The sequence below is a fragment of the Labrus bergylta genome, chromosome 19 (assembly GCF_963930695.1).
Source record: "Labrus bergylta chromosome 19, fLabBer1.1, whole genome shotgun sequence".
Taxonomy (NCBI): Eukaryota; Metazoa; Chordata; class Actinopteri; order Labriformes; family Labridae; genus Labrus; species Labrus bergylta.
In genome coordinates this window covers 22742809-22759916 of record NC_089213.1, presented here as the reverse complement: position 1 = coordinate 22759916, position 17108 = coordinate 22742809, and the positions used below count along the sequence as shown (strand labels likewise).

The 17108-nt window shown below is 41.8% G+C and overlaps 1 protein-coding gene across 7 annotated transcripts in view; it reads right to left on the bottom strand.

Annotated features, from left to right (window-relative positions):
- Positions 1–202: 202 nt before the first annotated feature.
- Positions 203–17108, bottom strand: part of akap9 (A kinase (PRKA) anchor protein 9) — a 67025-nt gene continuing 50119 nt past the window's right edge. For 4 of the 7 annotated variants that reach the window (XM_065948541.1, XM_065948544.1, XM_065948546.1 and 1 more), the window contains 28 exons: positions 16782–16958; positions 16182–16286; positions 15760–15912; positions 15048–15134; positions 13570–14589; positions 12523–12660; positions 12389–12433; positions 12166–12300; positions 11625–11669; positions 10651–11463; positions 9534–9591; positions 9202–9323; positions 8864–9052; positions 8577–8744; positions 7802–7907; positions 7443–7641; positions 6851–7001; positions 6336–6674; positions 5123–5395; positions 4833–5026; positions 4199–4304; positions 3334–3531; positions 3046–3249; positions 2736–2968; positions 2548–2642; positions 1844–1997; positions 1528–1658; positions 203–738 (listed from right to left, as the gene is read on the bottom strand). In XM_065948541.1, the coding sequence (XP_065804613.1) occupies positions 695–738; positions 1528–1658; positions 1844–1997; positions 2548–2642; positions 2736–2968; positions 3046–3249; positions 3334–3531; positions 4199–4304; positions 4833–5026; positions 5123–5395; positions 6336–6674; positions 6851–7001; positions 7443–7641; positions 7802–7907; positions 8577–8744; positions 8864–9052; positions 9202–9323; positions 9534–9591; positions 10651–11463; positions 11625–11669; positions 12166–12300; positions 12389–12433; positions 12523–12660; positions 13570–14589; positions 15048–15134; positions 15760–15912; positions 16182–16286; positions 16782–16958 (5682 nt within the window). In that variant the 3' untranslated portion in view covers positions 203–694. The remainder of the gene's footprint in view (positions 739–1527; positions 1659–1843; positions 1998–2547; positions 2643–2735; positions 2969–3045; positions 3250–3333; positions 3532–4198; positions 4305–4832; positions 5027–5122; positions 5396–6335; positions 6675–6850; positions 7002–7442; positions 7642–7801; positions 7908–8576; positions 8745–8863; positions 9053–9201; positions 9324–9533; positions 9592–10650; positions 11464–11624; positions 11670–12165; positions 12301–12388; positions 12434–12522; positions 12661–13569; positions 14590–15047; positions 15135–15759; positions 15913–16181; positions 16287–16781; positions 16959–17108) is intronic. The other 3 variants (XM_065948543.1, XM_020655965.3, XM_065948548.1) reach the window with 3 other exon arrangements.

Sequence of the window (17108 nt, the reverse complement as noted above, 5' to 3'; positions counted from 1 at the left end):
CTTCAGAGCCGACTTCATAATGATGATTGGTTGCAGGCTTGTAGCCACTTCCTGTGTAAGATGTCCAGTCCATTTAAAAAAAACTATTTGCCTGATGAAGGTCGAAATGTTGCCAATAAATGTTTGTTTGCAAGTCTGACCCATAGTCTGACCGTGTGCGGTAATTGACCTTTAAGATAAATCATAAATTAAACAAAAAAAATCTTTCAAATAAGTAGTCCTCTTTATTTCAGTTTTTGACAAAATACCCAGAAAATTCAAAGCTCCTACACTTTACAAAAATACGTTCTCTACAAATGTCCTCTGTAGTCTGTCTGGCCTAAACAAAACACAGTGTAGTGTAGAACATCCAGTAGCAGCCTCCTTAACAAGAAACCCAAACATTCTCTATGTAACGCTTCACCCATACGACACAAACATATAAATTAATCACAAGGTTCTTAAATTAGCATTAAACAAATATACATGATTGAAGCTCATCCACAACAGAGAGGCAGATTCAAATACAAACATAGCTGTTTTTCAAGTGCTGGCAACAAATAGCCTGAATACAACATGTCGTACACGGATAAAAAAAATGGGTTTTGGTCCACATGGAGAGAAACAGTCCACAGCTGACTGATAGAAAACAGCAGAGCGCTCAGCACGAGAAAAGGCAACTGAGTTTCTTCAAGCCAAAATATCTCGACGGCATTTATCTTCTCAAGCCAAAGTGCAATTGAGCATACGAAGAAGCACCTGAGGAGAAAATAGAAGTTAATTTGATTTTGAAATGAGAGACCCACCACTGAAAACATATTGATACTGAACATGAAGCAAATCACATCCTCTTAAAGTTCAGGGTTAGTACCTCACTGATGTTATCAATTTATATTAAATACAGTACAGTTTAAAAATAAATAACTTTAGCTGTTGGTATCCCCTGAGAGTGTTTCGCTTTTTGACTGCAGTACCCATTTTAAACGCTAGGTGTCAGAGTTACAGATTGCTCATTCAACATTAAGTATTTGGAAAAAGAAAACGTCATTAATTTAATTGGCAGTTGTGTTGTTAAGTTACTGTTTGGTGTCAGATGGAGAAAAAATACTTTTTGTTTAATATTAAATCAGTGACATATATTAATTTACAACAAAATATTTAAAGGGAACCATCTATCTCTTTTACTAACATGATTTCAAAGCACTGTACTGAAGAACTGAAGAAAAGAAACATACAATCATATTGCATGAGAGAGAGATCATGAAACAGAGGAGGATATATAACACAGTTTGATAAAAAATGTAAAGTAGAGTAAGTAAAATGCAGTCATTAAATATCATTAAAGCCGTCCTCTAAAACAATCTTTTTTATCAGACATTTAAAAGAAGCTACAGATGTTACATATATGATCTCAACTGGGGGGTTCTTTTGTTTACTAACTGCCAAATAGTTTCTCATATAACACATAATAGTACTATTATTTACAATATAGTAAATGTGACTGGGATGAAGAACAGAATCTCGTAAGAGCGCTCTGTTGTGTGTTACCTGTTGTCACACTCCCCAGCCTCCTCTGCAGCGCCTCCAGTCTGGAGATGTAGTCGGTGAGCGCTCGGTCAGGGTCGTAGCTCTGCAGGTGGGAACAGGTGAGAGCTCCGGGGTCTCCAGCCGTATGAAACCTGCACAACACATGCACAACAACATCTCAGTATTAAACTAACACAACATTTCACCGTGAGAGGCCCATATTAGGGTTATTCAAGAACTTTGTAAAAAAACATTTAACACAAACTTTATATGTTCTTATATTTAATTAAAAGATGATGATGATGTGCATGATAGTAACAGTGACTGTAGGTTTCACCTGTGGGGTGTGGAAGAGACAGCTGAAGCCGATCTGGGTGATTCACGTCCACTCCGCCCCCTGCTGCTGGAGACTCCTCCTCCTGCGCTCCCTCTGTCTCTGTACATCTCCACGCTGCCCGGGTGAAGATAAGGAGAGTCTCTCACCTCTGGACCTGAGAGAAATGCACAAAAAAATGAATTCAATTCAATTTTTTATTTTTTTTTCCCTGTTCTCTTCTTTTCCTCCCTCTTTTTATGATGGCCACATTAACACCAAACATTTTATTTTATTATTTTTATATATATAAATATATGTAACATTTTCTTCTTTCCATTAATGTTGACAGATACATATCTTTTTTTTTCTTTTCATCTCAATTATCTTTTTATTTATTATCTGTTTATTTTTCTTGCTACTTCCCACTCAGCCACTCACTTTAATGCATTACACTGCCACACACACATTCACACTTTTCTTATACACTACCTCAACTTACTACTTGACTTTTATTATATCTACTTTAATTGTATTTGTCTTTGCTAATGTTTTGCGTATTTTTATTTTGTTTTGTTTATTTCTGTTTTGCTTTGTTTTTGTTTATTTGCCGTATGTCTATGTGCACATTTTTGTTTTGCACTTGTTCACCTTATCACACAAAAAAATGAATTCAGGATCACATCTAATTTACTTTCCCGAGCAACAAAAAAAAATGCTGGGGTTACCTAATGTTTGACCTGCTCCATTCTTAGTGATGCTGCAGGAGGTTGTGGAGCTCATCCCTGTTGCTTTGTGCCATCGCTTCACCAAGAAACGCATTCTGAAGAGAAAACATGTGGGTTCTAGTTACCAGTTTTTTGTTTTTAAATGGATGTCTTTATGTTTTGTTTTTATATATGATCCAGCTGTCTACCTGGAGAGGGCAATAGAGACTCGAACTGCAGAGCGGAAGCGCATCAGCCCCCTGCGGCGCTGGTTGAGAGAGTCCAGGCTAGAGATCGATGGCCGGCTTCCCATCCTGGAGAGGAGCGACAGCGTGGCCTCCTCACACTCCTGGAAGCCGCCGAGCAGTAACAGCAGATACTTCTTCTGGTAGATCAGAGCTTTGCGGAAGCTTTCTGACCTCAAGTACTTCCCATACATCCTCTGGAGACAAAGAATATCATGAGTCAGAACAGAACTGTGGACAGACTCCTCAAGCTTAAAATGTTGTTTGAGCTGACCTTGAGTGCAGCGTTATCAGCCTCAGGACCAGTTATCTCTCTCAGGGTTTCAGTCCTGATCTCTCCCCTGAGTCGGGCCACCTGGGCCTGGGACTGATGTAAAGCTTTCTCCAAGCGGTCCTTCTCTCTGGTCCAAGCCTCCCGCTCCTGAGATAGCAGCAAACCCGCCGAATCTGCCTTCATCACTCCTCTCCTGCTGCTGAACTGCAGTTAAAAATTAAACAACGCAGTTAAGTCACAGTCTGTTGCCTTGAAAGACAAGACAAAAAAATTGAGCTCTCTACTCACACTATCCCCTGAGCCCAGTCCAGCCTGTCGATATCTTCGTAGCTCCTCCTCCAGGCTGAGCGTGTGGTTCCTCAGGTCGTTCTTCTCCTCAGTCAGACGGCTGACAAATCCCGTCAGCTCGGCGTTTTGTCTCAGCAACCGCTCCGTCAGGGAATTAGAGGAGCTGGAGGAGCCTCCAGTCGGCAGGGAAACACTCTGCTGGGGTAAAAAACAAACAAAAAAAAACAAGCCATCATGACCATTATGTAGGAGCTCCACAGTCTAAAGACGTTTGTCACAGTAAACAGATGATTTCAGCTCATCGGAATAGACACAAGTCCTCTCCTGACAGAATATTTATTATATTCATCTTAACTAGACGCAGCCACAAAATCCAGAAAACCACCATAGGGGTAGACACATTAAAGGCTTAATATGCGATTTTTCACACTTAAATGTAATATAAATCAAGTATATCCTCTGAAAATAACTCTGTGAGTCATGACTGTCTACAATGGGTGTAACACCCGAGTCCCACTGTCTGTGATGTTTTCAGAGTTTTCATAGTCCTATCTTCAGTTTGTTTACATCGCCTGGACAGCCGGCTGACTCCTCCCCTCGTGTATAAAAGTTGTTTAATTGAGGGACTAGAGAAAAGAAGAATACAATACTGTACTCACTGCTTAACTGTGTTTCTAGATCACGCTCATTTCAGGTAAATTTACATGTAGTGTGAAGATAGCAGCATAATAAAGATCGCTAGCATTAGCATGCTAACACAACAATGCAGCGCAAGTTGTTTTGGTTTCATGCTGGTGCTCAAGGGCGACATCTGCTGGATCAAAAAATCACATATAAAGCCTTTAAAGACCAAACAGTTTCTCACCTCAGGCACGAAGGGGAGACCTGCAGACTGTTTCAGCATAGTGATGACCTCATTGACATTGGACTGAACCCAGGATAATTCTTCAGTGTCCACCTCTGCTGTCATCCTGTTCACACAGCATGTGTACAAACAAACCAGTTAGTCAACATAAAACACTTCTTACAAATGTATGTCATGCCACATTTATGGATTCTGATTTACAGCTTATTAAGTTCTTAAGCAATTTTAATGCAAATGACATTATTTGTGTTTAGAGCTGATCTGTTCAGGCAGTTGTGGCAACACCTTAACATGCTGAAAATATGATATTATAACAACCTTTATAAAAAACTGAATATTCATTCATTTGGATTTTTCTTTTGTCCATTTTGAAAATTTACATCTTTACCTTTTTTTTTAGATTTGTTATACTGTGTTTACCTGCTATACGCTAGATGCTATCTGTGTCAGTTTGTTGTTTAATGATCAGGTAATGAATGAATAGTGGATCTTATAAAGAGCTTGTTTTCCTTCAAAAGATAGATGCTCAAAAGAGCACAGATGATAATGTTGAACTTTCATTTGAAAGATATAGGCCAGGAAACCAAAACCATCAGCTCAAAGATTCTATATAAGATCTAGTTGTGTTTCTTACCGGCCGGTATTCTTGCTCGCCATGCTGCAGATCTTCGAGGAGATCAGGTGGAGTTTTCCGAGGACCTTGTGGCCGGCTGGAGAGACCTCCAGGGGGGTAGATGTGCTGGAGCCTGCTGCCTGACCATTTCCACTCTTCTGCTGGAACACCCAGTCTTTGGTGCGGTCGGTGGACTCGCTGTGCACGACCGCCTGCTGTTCAGATAAAAACAACAACACAGATTTAGAAATGAAACAAGACACAAAGAACGAACAGATTCAGTGATTGTGAATGACTTAATAAATACTCACACTGTGACCATCAGCTCTTCTCTGACCTCCAACCTGGTTCAGCCTCTCCTCCAGTCTCTCCTTCTCCTCTTCCAGACTCTTCCTCCTCTCCGTCTCTCTCTCCAGCTGCTCCTGGGTTTCACACATTTGTGCTTCTAGTCTCTTCAGTTTGGTCTGAGCCTCCTGAAGCCCCTCCTGGTCCCGTCTCGACCTCTGACTCCCTAAAGTCAGCTGCTCCTCCTTTCGAACCACCTCCAGCTTCTGGGTCTCCACCTGACTGAGGAGATGCACCACCTGTGGACAGTAAAAGAGGACAAATACAGACTGAATATATATATATATATATATATATATATAAAAAAAAACAGTTGACAAAGAAAGATGTTTGCCAATAATTACATTAGTATATTGACCAAAGCTTTGAGATGTTTCAGTAGTAAAAGAATAAAACTAAAAGAGTCAAAGTGCTGAATTCTATGAGGGAATCACTGACAATAAGTTTGAACTGATCCAGCTGTAATTGACTTTGTCTCTTTAAATAATTGTGGAATACATTTAGTGTGTCGGTATTGAGTTCATTAAGTAAAATGTTTATGGAAACTAGTGTTGTAGTACTCAACATCGGTCTCGGTCTCAGCTTGGAATCGAAAGCATTTTTACTCTGTCACGTCTGGGTCTCAGAGTGGGCGGACTCCAGATTTTAAATCAAGACAAGTCAAGACCACCACTGACAGGCTATTGGTTATTACTGTGATCAGAAGGAACACGCCTCTTCCTAAATGTCTTGGTCTTGTCTCGGTCTCGGAGCGCTCTGGTCTCGGCTATGTCTTGGTCTTGGTTAGTGTGGTCTTGACTACAACACTGTGTTTTCACTACGGAAACACATACAATCAACTCTCCCAGTCCAATTCTAAACTCTTAACTGATCATTTGTGAAGCAAAACAAAAATTTACATATTTATGAAAATAAATTTCAAATTAGCCTAATTGTGGATGTTGAGAATTAAACAGAGGCTTTAAATGAAATACTAAAAAGGAAATTTTTTGTCCATATGATGTTTATAATTTACTTTAAATAACATCTTGTATTTTAGCTCCTTGCTTTAATATATTGATTTCCAGATGACCCTTAAAGTGTTTAAATTCAACATTCGTCAGAGAACTCACAGGTAAAACAGTATTTCATAAATATTTGTCAATTCCAGTTAAATTTAAAGCATTGACGACAACAAACCTGTGCATGTTTGTCATCCAGCTCCTTCTGCAGCCTCTCCAGCAGACCCCCCTCCTCCTCGAGCCCTTTCCTCTCCTCCCCAGCCTCATTGGAGGCTCCGCTGTCTGAGGAGACACCGGTCCGCAGCTCCCTCTCCCTTCCCAGTGCAGTGCTCATCTCCAGAGCCTTGGCTCGCTCCGTGTCCAGCTGCACCTGGAGTTCCTGGATGCTCCTGTGGAGGCTCAGACGCTCCTGCTCGGCCTGCTGGGAGATCTGAGAGGAGGCCAGACGCTCCTGATCCAGGGTCAGAGTCAGCTCCGACACACGGCTCTTCTGCTCCTCCAGACTGAGATGCAGGTCCTTTATTGGAAAAAGGAATTTTTTTTTTTTTTAATAAGTCTTATAAATGCAGAATCACTTTGTAATTAATACGACAAACCACCAACTTATTTAGAATAACAGTTTTTAAATAGGGACAAGATTGATCTTCTGCCTGATCCCTTGTATGTCTTGGTGAAGTGTATAAATTCTCTTACCTCCAGTTCTTCTCGTTTGCTGTCCTTGTCCCTCTCTGTTCGACACTTCTCCTTCTCCATGGCCCACAGAAGATCTCTGCTCCTCTTCCTCTCCCCCGTCAGCTGGTCGTTCAAAGCATCCACCTCAGCAGCCTTCTGTGATACCTCTGCCCTGTTGAAAGACATAACAATGGATGTTTAAAGTTGTCAGATCGATTGAAGTTTCATTCCTATGATTCAAATAGTTATCATTGGAGGCAGTTATTTCACAGATACAAAGGAAAAAGCAAAGGGCTTATTATGAGTTTTGTAATCTGCACAATACTATTGTACCCAAAACAGATATTATTTTATAAGGGGCGTCATTAGGACATGTGCATCATAAAACAGCAACTTATCTAACTCAATTCTCTCATAGGAACTTTGTTGTATGTTTTATCGTCTCTGTCTTCTCATATCTGTCATTATTTAAAACTCTCTCTTATTGAAAATGCTCTTATTGTACCCTAAAACACAATTTTAAACCCAAGAATAGGTATACCATAGCACATCCATCCGGGTTAAGCATTTGGACTTATTAAGTTGTTAAATGTATCAAGGTGTGATGTCTGACCTGAGTGTGTCCAGCTCTCTGAGGTGTTTGTGCTGAGCCTTCAGCGTCGTCTCCAGTTCCAGTTTAGTCTGGGACAGTTCAGCCCTCAGCTCCTCCAGCAGCAGCCCGTCAGCCCCCGGTGCTCCATGAACAGCTCCTCCCTCCCTCTGCTCCTTCACACTGAACTCGACACCACCCGATGATGCGGCAGGCTGGGAACCTGAAAGAGAACAAACCAGAAAACATTGAAATCAGGACGTCTCATGTCAAAGCAGGTAAAAACCACACTCTACATTATTATGGAATCATTCAGGAAAATCCCAGACAGACTGAGAGAGCAAAGGTAGGTCTTTAAGGATTTTTGTAAAAAACAGGTTCACCTTGATGTAGCTGCTCTAGTTGAGCACGGAGGAGCTGAACCTCAGAGATGAGACTGGACCTGTCAGCAGTGTGGAGCGAGCCCATCGCCTCTCTGTGCTGGGCATCCTGGATAAAAATCACAAAGACAATATGTTACCACAACAGAACAAATGGTAATCAAAGGAGGGGGTAATCTAGTACAACTGAATCTGTATAAATTGTATTTTCAGGTTTTAGCTTTTGTGACTAAACTTCTTTATTATTTATTTTTTTAAATATGTATTTTTTGTACCTTTAATGGAGAGATAGGACAGTGAATAGAGTTGGAAATCAGAGAGAGAGAGAGTGGGGAATGACATGCGGGAAAGGAGCCACCGGCTGGATTCAAACCTGGGCCGCCCGCTTGGATGACTGCAGCCTCGTGCACACTAACCACTGCACCACAGGTGACTAAACTTCTTGTTTGATATTTAGGATTTTATTTGCAAGCTTTTGGCAGATTCAGTGAAATTGTCAATATATTTTTTTTTTCTAAATTGCTTAGCTACAGTACTTTAAGGGTTAATAGAGGAGATGACTGGATGATAATAATATCAGTCTTCATCAGTATCTAATCGTGTATAATTGACTGAATATTTGAAGTTTAAACCTTATTATAGAAAGTCCTGCTCTCTTTATTCCACCAACAGAAGATCTGAAATGGCCATTATTTCAGAATTATGAGTCTGACAGTGAACTTTGAAAACTCTGACTTTGAATGAAATCCACATTAGAGATGCAGTTGTTTTTTCTGACCTGTTCAGCCAGTCTGTGCTCCAGCTGGTTGAGGTGGATGATGGCATCGTTGGTGTCCAGCAGATCCAGTTGGCTGTAGAGGGCGTTCTTGAGAACACTGCGCTCCCTCATGAACACCTGCTGCACTGCATCCAGCACCTGGCCTCTCCAGTCCACACCTCCTGACGTCTGCAGCAAGACAGAGACACAGTTCATTTAAACAATTCAAAAGAAGACTGTGGACTCTCGGTCTGGGTAAGCTCTGACAAATAGTTTATACACTGCTGTGTTAGGGGGTTTCCTCCTACCTGTGTTTCTCTGTGTGTCTGCATCTGTGTGATAAGACCTTTCAGAGACTCCACCGTTGCCAGTAAGGCGTCTCTTTCCTTCACCCAGCCCTGGATGTTAAACTGGCTGCCTGGTTCACTTTCAGAGAGAGGGATCTCTGACAGAGAGAGCACCTGCATGCCCTCCTGGTGCACCTCACGGAGCAGCGTCTGCACAGAGAAACAACACACACAAATGTTTGTTCTCTTCTAGTTTAAAAAGGTAAAAATAGTAAGGTCAAATAAGGAATAATGCAGACTCTCAGTATCTGATAAACAATAGTTCACACCAAAAATGAGCAGTAAGAGAACACATGTACCTTGATTCGGTCGGGCAGTGGATCATCAGTCTCTCTCCTAGCACCCTCTGGAGTTGTCCTAAACTCCTGATGTAAGCTCGGCACATCAAATCCAGTCCGCTGGCTGTAGTCTGAGCTGCTGTCTGCAAGGGGACAAAAAAATAAACTTTGGACATGTACTAGAAGAAACAGGGAGTCTTTAATAACAAAATAAGCCTACAATGGTGAAGCATCACACATGAAACAAGCGGTAATGTGAATGTATGAAATGAACACTGACTGTGTTTAGCTTTGGTTTGTGTAAAGAGCTAAATAAAAAATAAAAACTGTGAAATAATAAATGTGAATCTTACCACTTGTGTAGCCGTCTTTGAACTGGTGTGTGGGACGGTCCTGTCTCGATGAAGGGGCCTAGACAAGATTAAACACGTATTGTATTAATCAAAATAATCAGCAATCTTTGACACCCTTCAGCAAAGTTTTGGGGCTTTTGATTTAAAAAAGTAATGATTTGAACATTCGATCTTGACATACAAAAATGCCAAGTCTAGGGAATTAGTCATAGTCCTGACAGTCAGTCCTATTATTCATAACTGAGGGGACTTAAACAATGCATAATCCATAATAATGGTCTGTTTGTGTTTAGCAGGAGAGGAACTGTGAGCGTGACACATTCAGCCATCTTGCTTTTGTAAATACAGAAGTTTCCAGACAAAAACACTGAATGAACATCACAAATAATAAGTTAATAATAAATCACAAGACTTTATCCCAATATAAAATAAATGAGTAGAATGAACCTGTAGAGTGTGTTTGTATTGTGTAGTATGTATGCATATATATATGTACATGTATATGCATTTATATGGTGCATATGCGTGCATAGGTGTACACAGCTCTACCTCTATATGTATGTTATTGTAGAGGTTTTCTTTTCTTTTCTCCTTTTTCTCTTCAGATTTTTTCTGATTGTGTAATATTGGCTGGTTGGTGGGTGGCTAGGCTTGGGGGAGCATTAAGTGTGAGTGATTGTGAGTGTGTGTGGTGTGGGTGCCTCTGTGTTTAAATGTTTTGGTATTATGTTTTGGATTTACCTTTCATTTTTTGATTTTGTATTACTGATGATTATATTTATGTTTTGTAGGGACCCCCTCGAAAATGAGATGATGCATCTCAAGGGGCTATCCTTGAAATAAATGACTAAACGTTTAGTCTTGATTAAGACTCTCAAACCATTTTCTACGTTTCTTATCCCAAAAGTAGTGCAGGACAAACAATGACTGTCCCAGATCCACATGAAAACTGTTATTACCAAGTTTAACATAACTACTTTGTCAATGGAGAAAAATAGTTTTAAAAGTTAATCAAGTTATTTTTTGCAGTATTTTGTTTTAAACCACCTGATAAAACAGTAGACTATGACTTTAAAGAATTAGTACAGAGTTTGGATTTTAGATTTCTTGTCCTCACCTCAGTAGAACGCAGTTTTTCGATGACAGCTTTGAGGGCCTTACACTCGTCCTCGACGGCCTGAGCGTCCCTCCGGAGACTCTCGCTCTCTGAGATGTGCCGAGCCTCCATGTCCAGGATCTCCGCCGCGTGGAGCTCCTGCATCTGTACAATCTTCTCCTGGAACTCTCCGATCACCTCTTCCACCTCGTCTTTGGTTGCAGGTTTGTCGACGTCTTGTGGAGGTTGGGTCTGTGTGAACGAGTGTGTTACATCCACCTGCTGCTGCTGCTCTGAGCTGCTGTTCAGACGAGCGCTCTGAGATTTGTTGGAGGACTGGCTGGAGTTGGCGGAGGTCTTCCTGGTGAGGGCTTGTTTATCTTTAGTGCTGCTTCCCTTTCCTGGCGGCTGTTTGCCTCCTTTCCTTTTCGGCTGGGTGGTGGAGGAGGAGGAGGAGGACGTAGAGAGGAGGGGCTGAGGAGACAGAGGACTAGACTCTGCTGTTTTCATCAGGGCTGCTCGCACCTCCTGCAGCTCCTGTTTGAGCGTAGAAATTGAAACTTCACGGACCTGGAGTTCGTCTTTTAGCTTCTCGTTGTGCTGCCTGTAGCTGTTCACTTCTTCTTTGGTGGTTTCCACATTCTTACTCGCCTCCTGAAGCGCCTCTTTAAGGTTAGAAATGAAAAGTTCCCGGTCCTGGTGGTCCTCCTCGAGTTTCTCGCTGCGCTGCCTGAAGGCGTTCAGTTCTTCTTTGGTGGAAGCGGCATCCTTTCTGACGACCTCCAGCTCCTGGAGCAGCTCTGCCATGTCAGCTCTGTCTTCATCAGCTTTTACCTGGAAAGTGATCGGGCAAGTGGTCAAATACTAAATGGACAGGGATCATAACAGTGTTTTAAGTGTTGATAAAAGAAAACTATCTTATCAGTATTGAGTACTATCTTATGAAACTGTTCATCATATTTCTATATGAAAGAGTTGAAACATTTCTGACTTACTTGGAAGAGTTCTGCTTTCAGTTGGGCAATGGTCATTTCCCGCTCCTTCAAAATAAAAGTATGCAATTAAAATGTGAATAAATAAAAGATAACACAAATATATGCTATCACTGAACCCTCATTTCACTTCTGTAAACTGTAAATGAAACAAGAGTTGACTCATCTTAAAGGATTAATTATTAGTATGAGCTGGTACGCTTCACTAAAGGGTTAGGTAAATAAACACAGTAACGTGGAAAACAACTCTCTGAAGTTATTCTTTCACTATTTCACAAATGTAATACTTAATAACTTGTTTATTAATTGTGTCAAATTGTTGTTTGGTCTGGTCATCTTTAGGGGTACTGAGGATTTTAACTTTAGAGAGCGGTAGGCTAGCTGTTTATGCTAAGCTAAACTGCTGCTGCCTTTAGCTTCATAATCACTAAACGGAAAAGAGTATTGACTTTGAATACATTTTAAAGACACAACATTTTCATAGATAACAGGAAAAAGGCTTAAGATATTACTATTTCTACATTCCAGAGGTTTGAGTGTGTACCTGCAGCAGCTCCTGTAGCTTCTCTATTTTCTCTCTGCAGCTGTTCAGCTCCTCTTTGGTGGCAGCCGCCTCATTCTGAGCCTCTGTTAATTCACGTTTGAACATCTGGGTCTCCTGCTTGTCTCCAGACGACACCTAGAGGGACAACGTTTAAAAATTAGACCAGAGAGCGTGTTTTTTTGGAAACAAAGTTACCTGTGTAATGTTTTCTTTTTGTACTCACCTTTTGAAGTTGTTCCTGCAGTCTCTCTACTGTGACTGTTTTTTCCTGGAAAAAAAAAGGATGTGTTGGTCAAACCAAAGCAATCATTAAATTAAATTAATTAACGAGAAAGGTGATTAGACAAAGCCACATACTTTGAGCTCCTCCTGCAGTCTGCTGCAGCTCTCCTTGGAGATGTTGAGCTGCTCTTTGGTGGCCGAGGCCTCATCTCGGACCTCCTGCAGCTCCTGAAGAACTGCTGACACAGACGGCTGCTCACCAGCAGAGGAGGCCTGAAAAAAAAACATCATCAAGGTTTTAACTTAGTTTGAACTGGATACCAGTTAATAAAAGTTTAGAGGAGATTAAGAAAGGATAAATTTAGTTAAAACAACTGTTTCCAGCTTAACAGTTTAGATATGTGTAAAGAGTCAACAAAATAGTTTTATTAGCAAAGTAGAAGGAAACTCTTGCGCTTCAGGCACTCAACAAATAAAAGTAAAAATAAAGTAAAATAAAAATAAAGGTCATAGGTCTAATGTTTCGACACACTGCGCCTTCTTCAGAGTCAAACAGTACAGGTACAGATTTGAAAAAGTTAAAGCGTGTATTTAGCTTTTTCAAATCTGTACCTGAAGGTATCCACTGAATTATATATTTAACTGTTGGATGGATACAATCTTTCATTTCTTCTGTGATTCTGATGACTGAACACTTTAGAATTTGTGACAATTTTAAGTGACTAACTTAAAAATAACTGATCCAAATTAAATTCACATTTAGATGACAGTGTTTTTTCATATTGATTAATGGAACTTTTCGCAATGACTAAATCTAACTTTTAATTTCTCGTAGTATTACACTTGAATCAACCTTTAATGCTGTCTCATTAAGATCCTACACTTAGGCATATTTGTCTCTTTTTATATTAGCATGAATAAAACAAAATTGACCTATAAATAGGAAAGGCTGAGGTTTTTAGGATAGACACATATTTGCTTAAAACATGAGGCAGAAGCTGGTTAGCTTAGCTTAGCTTGAAGACTGAAAACAGGGGAAAACAGTTAGCTTTGCTCTGTCTGATTTCAAACAAAAATCTTTAAAAAATACACTTTGTGGTTTTACAGGGATTCTTTGTGGGACTTTGATGTCTTGGAAAAGTTTAAAATGTTGAACTGAGTCTTCAACAGTCAAACTCTTACCCCCACAGCGGCTGAAGTCCTCTGTGGTGTCTTAGCCTTCATCTGACTGAGCAGCTCCATGAGCACAGAAAGCCTCCTCTCGTACTCCAGCACCTCCTCCTCGGAGCTGGACAGCAGCTGCTTCTGGAGCTCCTGGTCCTTCTGCATCCCGCTCAGTCCAACCTCCAGCTCCCGCAGCCTCTGGGTCAGATGGACCACCTTCCCTGTGGGGACCTGTCTCGCTTGACCAATTCCACTGAAATCCATTTTAGGAATGCTGAAGTCGCCAAAGTCATAGACGTGAGACTCTGCCTGTTGTCTGATCTGCTCCTGCTTTTCTTTGGAGTCGTCTGACTGCTGTTGCTGGAAGGCCTCCAGCGTGGCCTGGCTGACGAGCGCTGCAGCCATCTTCTCCCTCAGGTTCTTCTCCAGGTTGGAGACCCTCTCCTGGAGAGAATCCGCATGGCTTTGTGTCTGCTCCACAAGGAGGCGACAGCGGCTCAACTCGCTGTCCTTTTCATCCACTACCATCTCCAGCTCCCGGATACGCAAGTCCAACTCTTCCACTCTGGATGTTGCGCTCTGCTCTAAAGCTTGAACCTGAGCCTGAAACACTACAAGGCCTGCTGTTTTCTCCCTGAGAGCTTCTTCAAGCTCCAGCTCTGAGCTCTGCTGTGTTTCGCTCTCAGCTAAAGCGTCTGCGTTCTCCTTCAAACGCAGGTAAGTCTCCAGCAGCTTACTGTGCTCTGCTTTGAGCGTGTGGAGCTCTTTGGTGGCCAGGTCCGTTTTCTGCTTCATTTCATCGTATTCCTCTTTGCTGGGCCCCCATGAGGTGTTTTCCGACTCAGCTTTTACGTCCTCCTCCTCCTCTGTGGTCTGCTTCTGCTCGATATTGGCCAGTTCCTGCTGAAGTTTGTCTATGACTGCGTTCAGTTGGTCGAGCTCCTCCTCGCTGTTCCTCTTCAAGCGTTCTTGTTCACTTCGCAGGCACTCTACCTGAGACTCCAGGTCTTTGATCAGCTCATCTCTCTGATCAATTTCCTAATGAGAAAAAAACAAGCTAATTAATAAACAATAAAAAATGTCAGATTTGAAGAGTCCTTAGCTTTCCTGTTATAAACCTCTGAGTCCCTGCTCGTTTTGAAAGATTCTTTGGGAAAAATAAAATGTTTTTTTTGTTTTTGCTTTTCCCTTTAATGATTTCTGCAGATGATCTAAATGTAAAAAAATATTGAGAGACTCAGAGCTTTAATTTCCACCTCGCATGAGCAAATGATCACCTCACAAAAAGACGATGGTGTTGTGGAACTACTTACCGAGACAAAACAACCAAAAACCACCCAACAAAAAAAAGCACAAAAGAATGGAGCAAAAAAATAAACAAAAGTGTACATGGAACCAGAAAACAAAAAAAAAACACACACACTGATGCAATACCAGGGAGCTATGCCTATGCGAAATAGACTTGGACACTATTTCGTATATGCATATTGTGTTACCTTGTTATCAGAGGCTGTTTCCATGTGTTGGAGCTTAGAGATCTTTTCATTAAGAAGTGCTATATCCCTGTCCTTCTTCTCCATCACCTTCAAAAGTCAGAGATTATAATGCGATGGCTATTAATAAACACGTCACGCCACTCCAGAGTCAGCCTTGCCGACTGCTGAAAGTACATTTATGGAGTGAAATAAAAAAAAGGAATGTGCAGGCAGCCGCGGTGAGTCTCAAATAGGAGGTCAAATGTGAAACGACAAAAAACTGAAGAATGTGTAAAGTAAAATTAGCAAAACAGAACATTTAAAAAAAAAAAAAAGAGCAGATGAAACAAAGCAGTGTTTGCCTAATGTGAGCAGAAATTATAAATAACCAATTCAAAATTTGCAACAGATGAGGGCAGTTTTGGGTTGTGTTAGACATCAGTCCTGTGTTGTTTTTTTATAGTTAAAGTTAAAGTTTATCCGTCAATATTCCACATATCAGACACCTAGCACTTTGACGTTTTCTCTTCATAACGACAGTTTGTGCATATGAAATACAGATTTATCAAACATAAACTAACATTTTTTTTTCCAAATATCTTCAGTGTCTGTAGGGCAATGAGAAAAACCAAGAGGCAGCAACATACAACAAGCTACACTAAACCTATTCTGTACTCTATATCCTCTCATAGAGATACTGTATGAACACTCTCGCAGCAGGACGGCTGTTTACCTGGAGCATGCTTTCCCTTGTTTCCAAGTATTCCTGCTGGCTGCTGATCTCCTTCCTCTGGATCTCCAGCTGCATGTGTAGCTGCTGCACCTCCTCACTCTTGTTCTCCAGCTCCTCTCTGAACTGCTCCAGCTGCTCCTCCAGGTTGCAGATCTGAAGAACACAGGTAAACATGACAGACACTTTCAATGAGACGCCACAAGACGTAAAGCACACTTCTCGATATTCTCTGCAGGATACTGAGGTCGCATTTGGATCCAATTTACAGTACTGAAACGTCTGTGGACAGACAGAAATTTACTGTGAGTCCGATATTTGTCAGATTGATATATAATCCGCTGAAATAAATGTTTCTTTTAGAGCGAGGGAGAAGGCATTCGTCTTTCAATCAACCTTCACAGATTGATCTAGCAGCACACTACCTCCTTCTCTTTCCGCTCCAGAGCTTCTTTCTCCGTCTGTAGCTGAGCCTCCAGTGTGGACTGTCTTGCCTCTGTGATGGATGCATGCTGCTTCTTTTGTTCAACCTGCGACACACACACACACACACACACACACACACACCTATTATAGCACAGCAGTTATTTACTATCCGCAGACAGGCGTGAAGTAGCAACTCACAGCTGTGAGCCAAAAGATTTACAAGAATGCAAGTTGGTCATGTTGGATCCTTCTCTTTGCAAATGCAGTTTTGCAAATTCCCTCATATCTCTTTTGCTCGACTCAGCACAGCCCGACACACACACAGGAGGGCAATCTGACAGTTGCTAGCGTAGCTTGGTGGCATCCCTAACAGCAAATTGCCAAAGTAGACCCACCCACACATTGTTCTCCCTCTCTGCGCCTCCTCCTCTATCTGTCACCTCATCTACATCTCCACACACACACACTCTGCCATGCTCCACAGCTATTGTTCACACTGCCTTTTCTCTCTGACTCAGTCCCGATCTTACATCCTTCAATCCTTCATCATCTCCCCCCTCCGCCCCTCCCCCCCCTCACTCCCCCCTCCCCATCCTAACCTTCTCTAAGGAGTCAGCGCTGGCCAGCAGGGCCTGCTCCAGCTCGCGGATGCGGCTCTCCAGCTTGTCAATCTCTTCGTCCCGCTCTCCCAACTCACGACGCAGCTGCTCGGAGCTGAGCAGCAGCTCACTGCACCAATCCGCCTTCTCCTTCAGCTGGGAGGTCAGCTGCTCCACCTGGTAGAGAGGAAGAGAGAAAGAGAGAGAGAGAGGGGAGCGGCAGAGAGAGACGGGGGATCGTTTAATGAGATTCAATCCAAGAGACCACTCGCCACAGCATAGTTGGTACATGTGCAGCTAGCTGGGAGGTCAGCTGATCCACCTGAG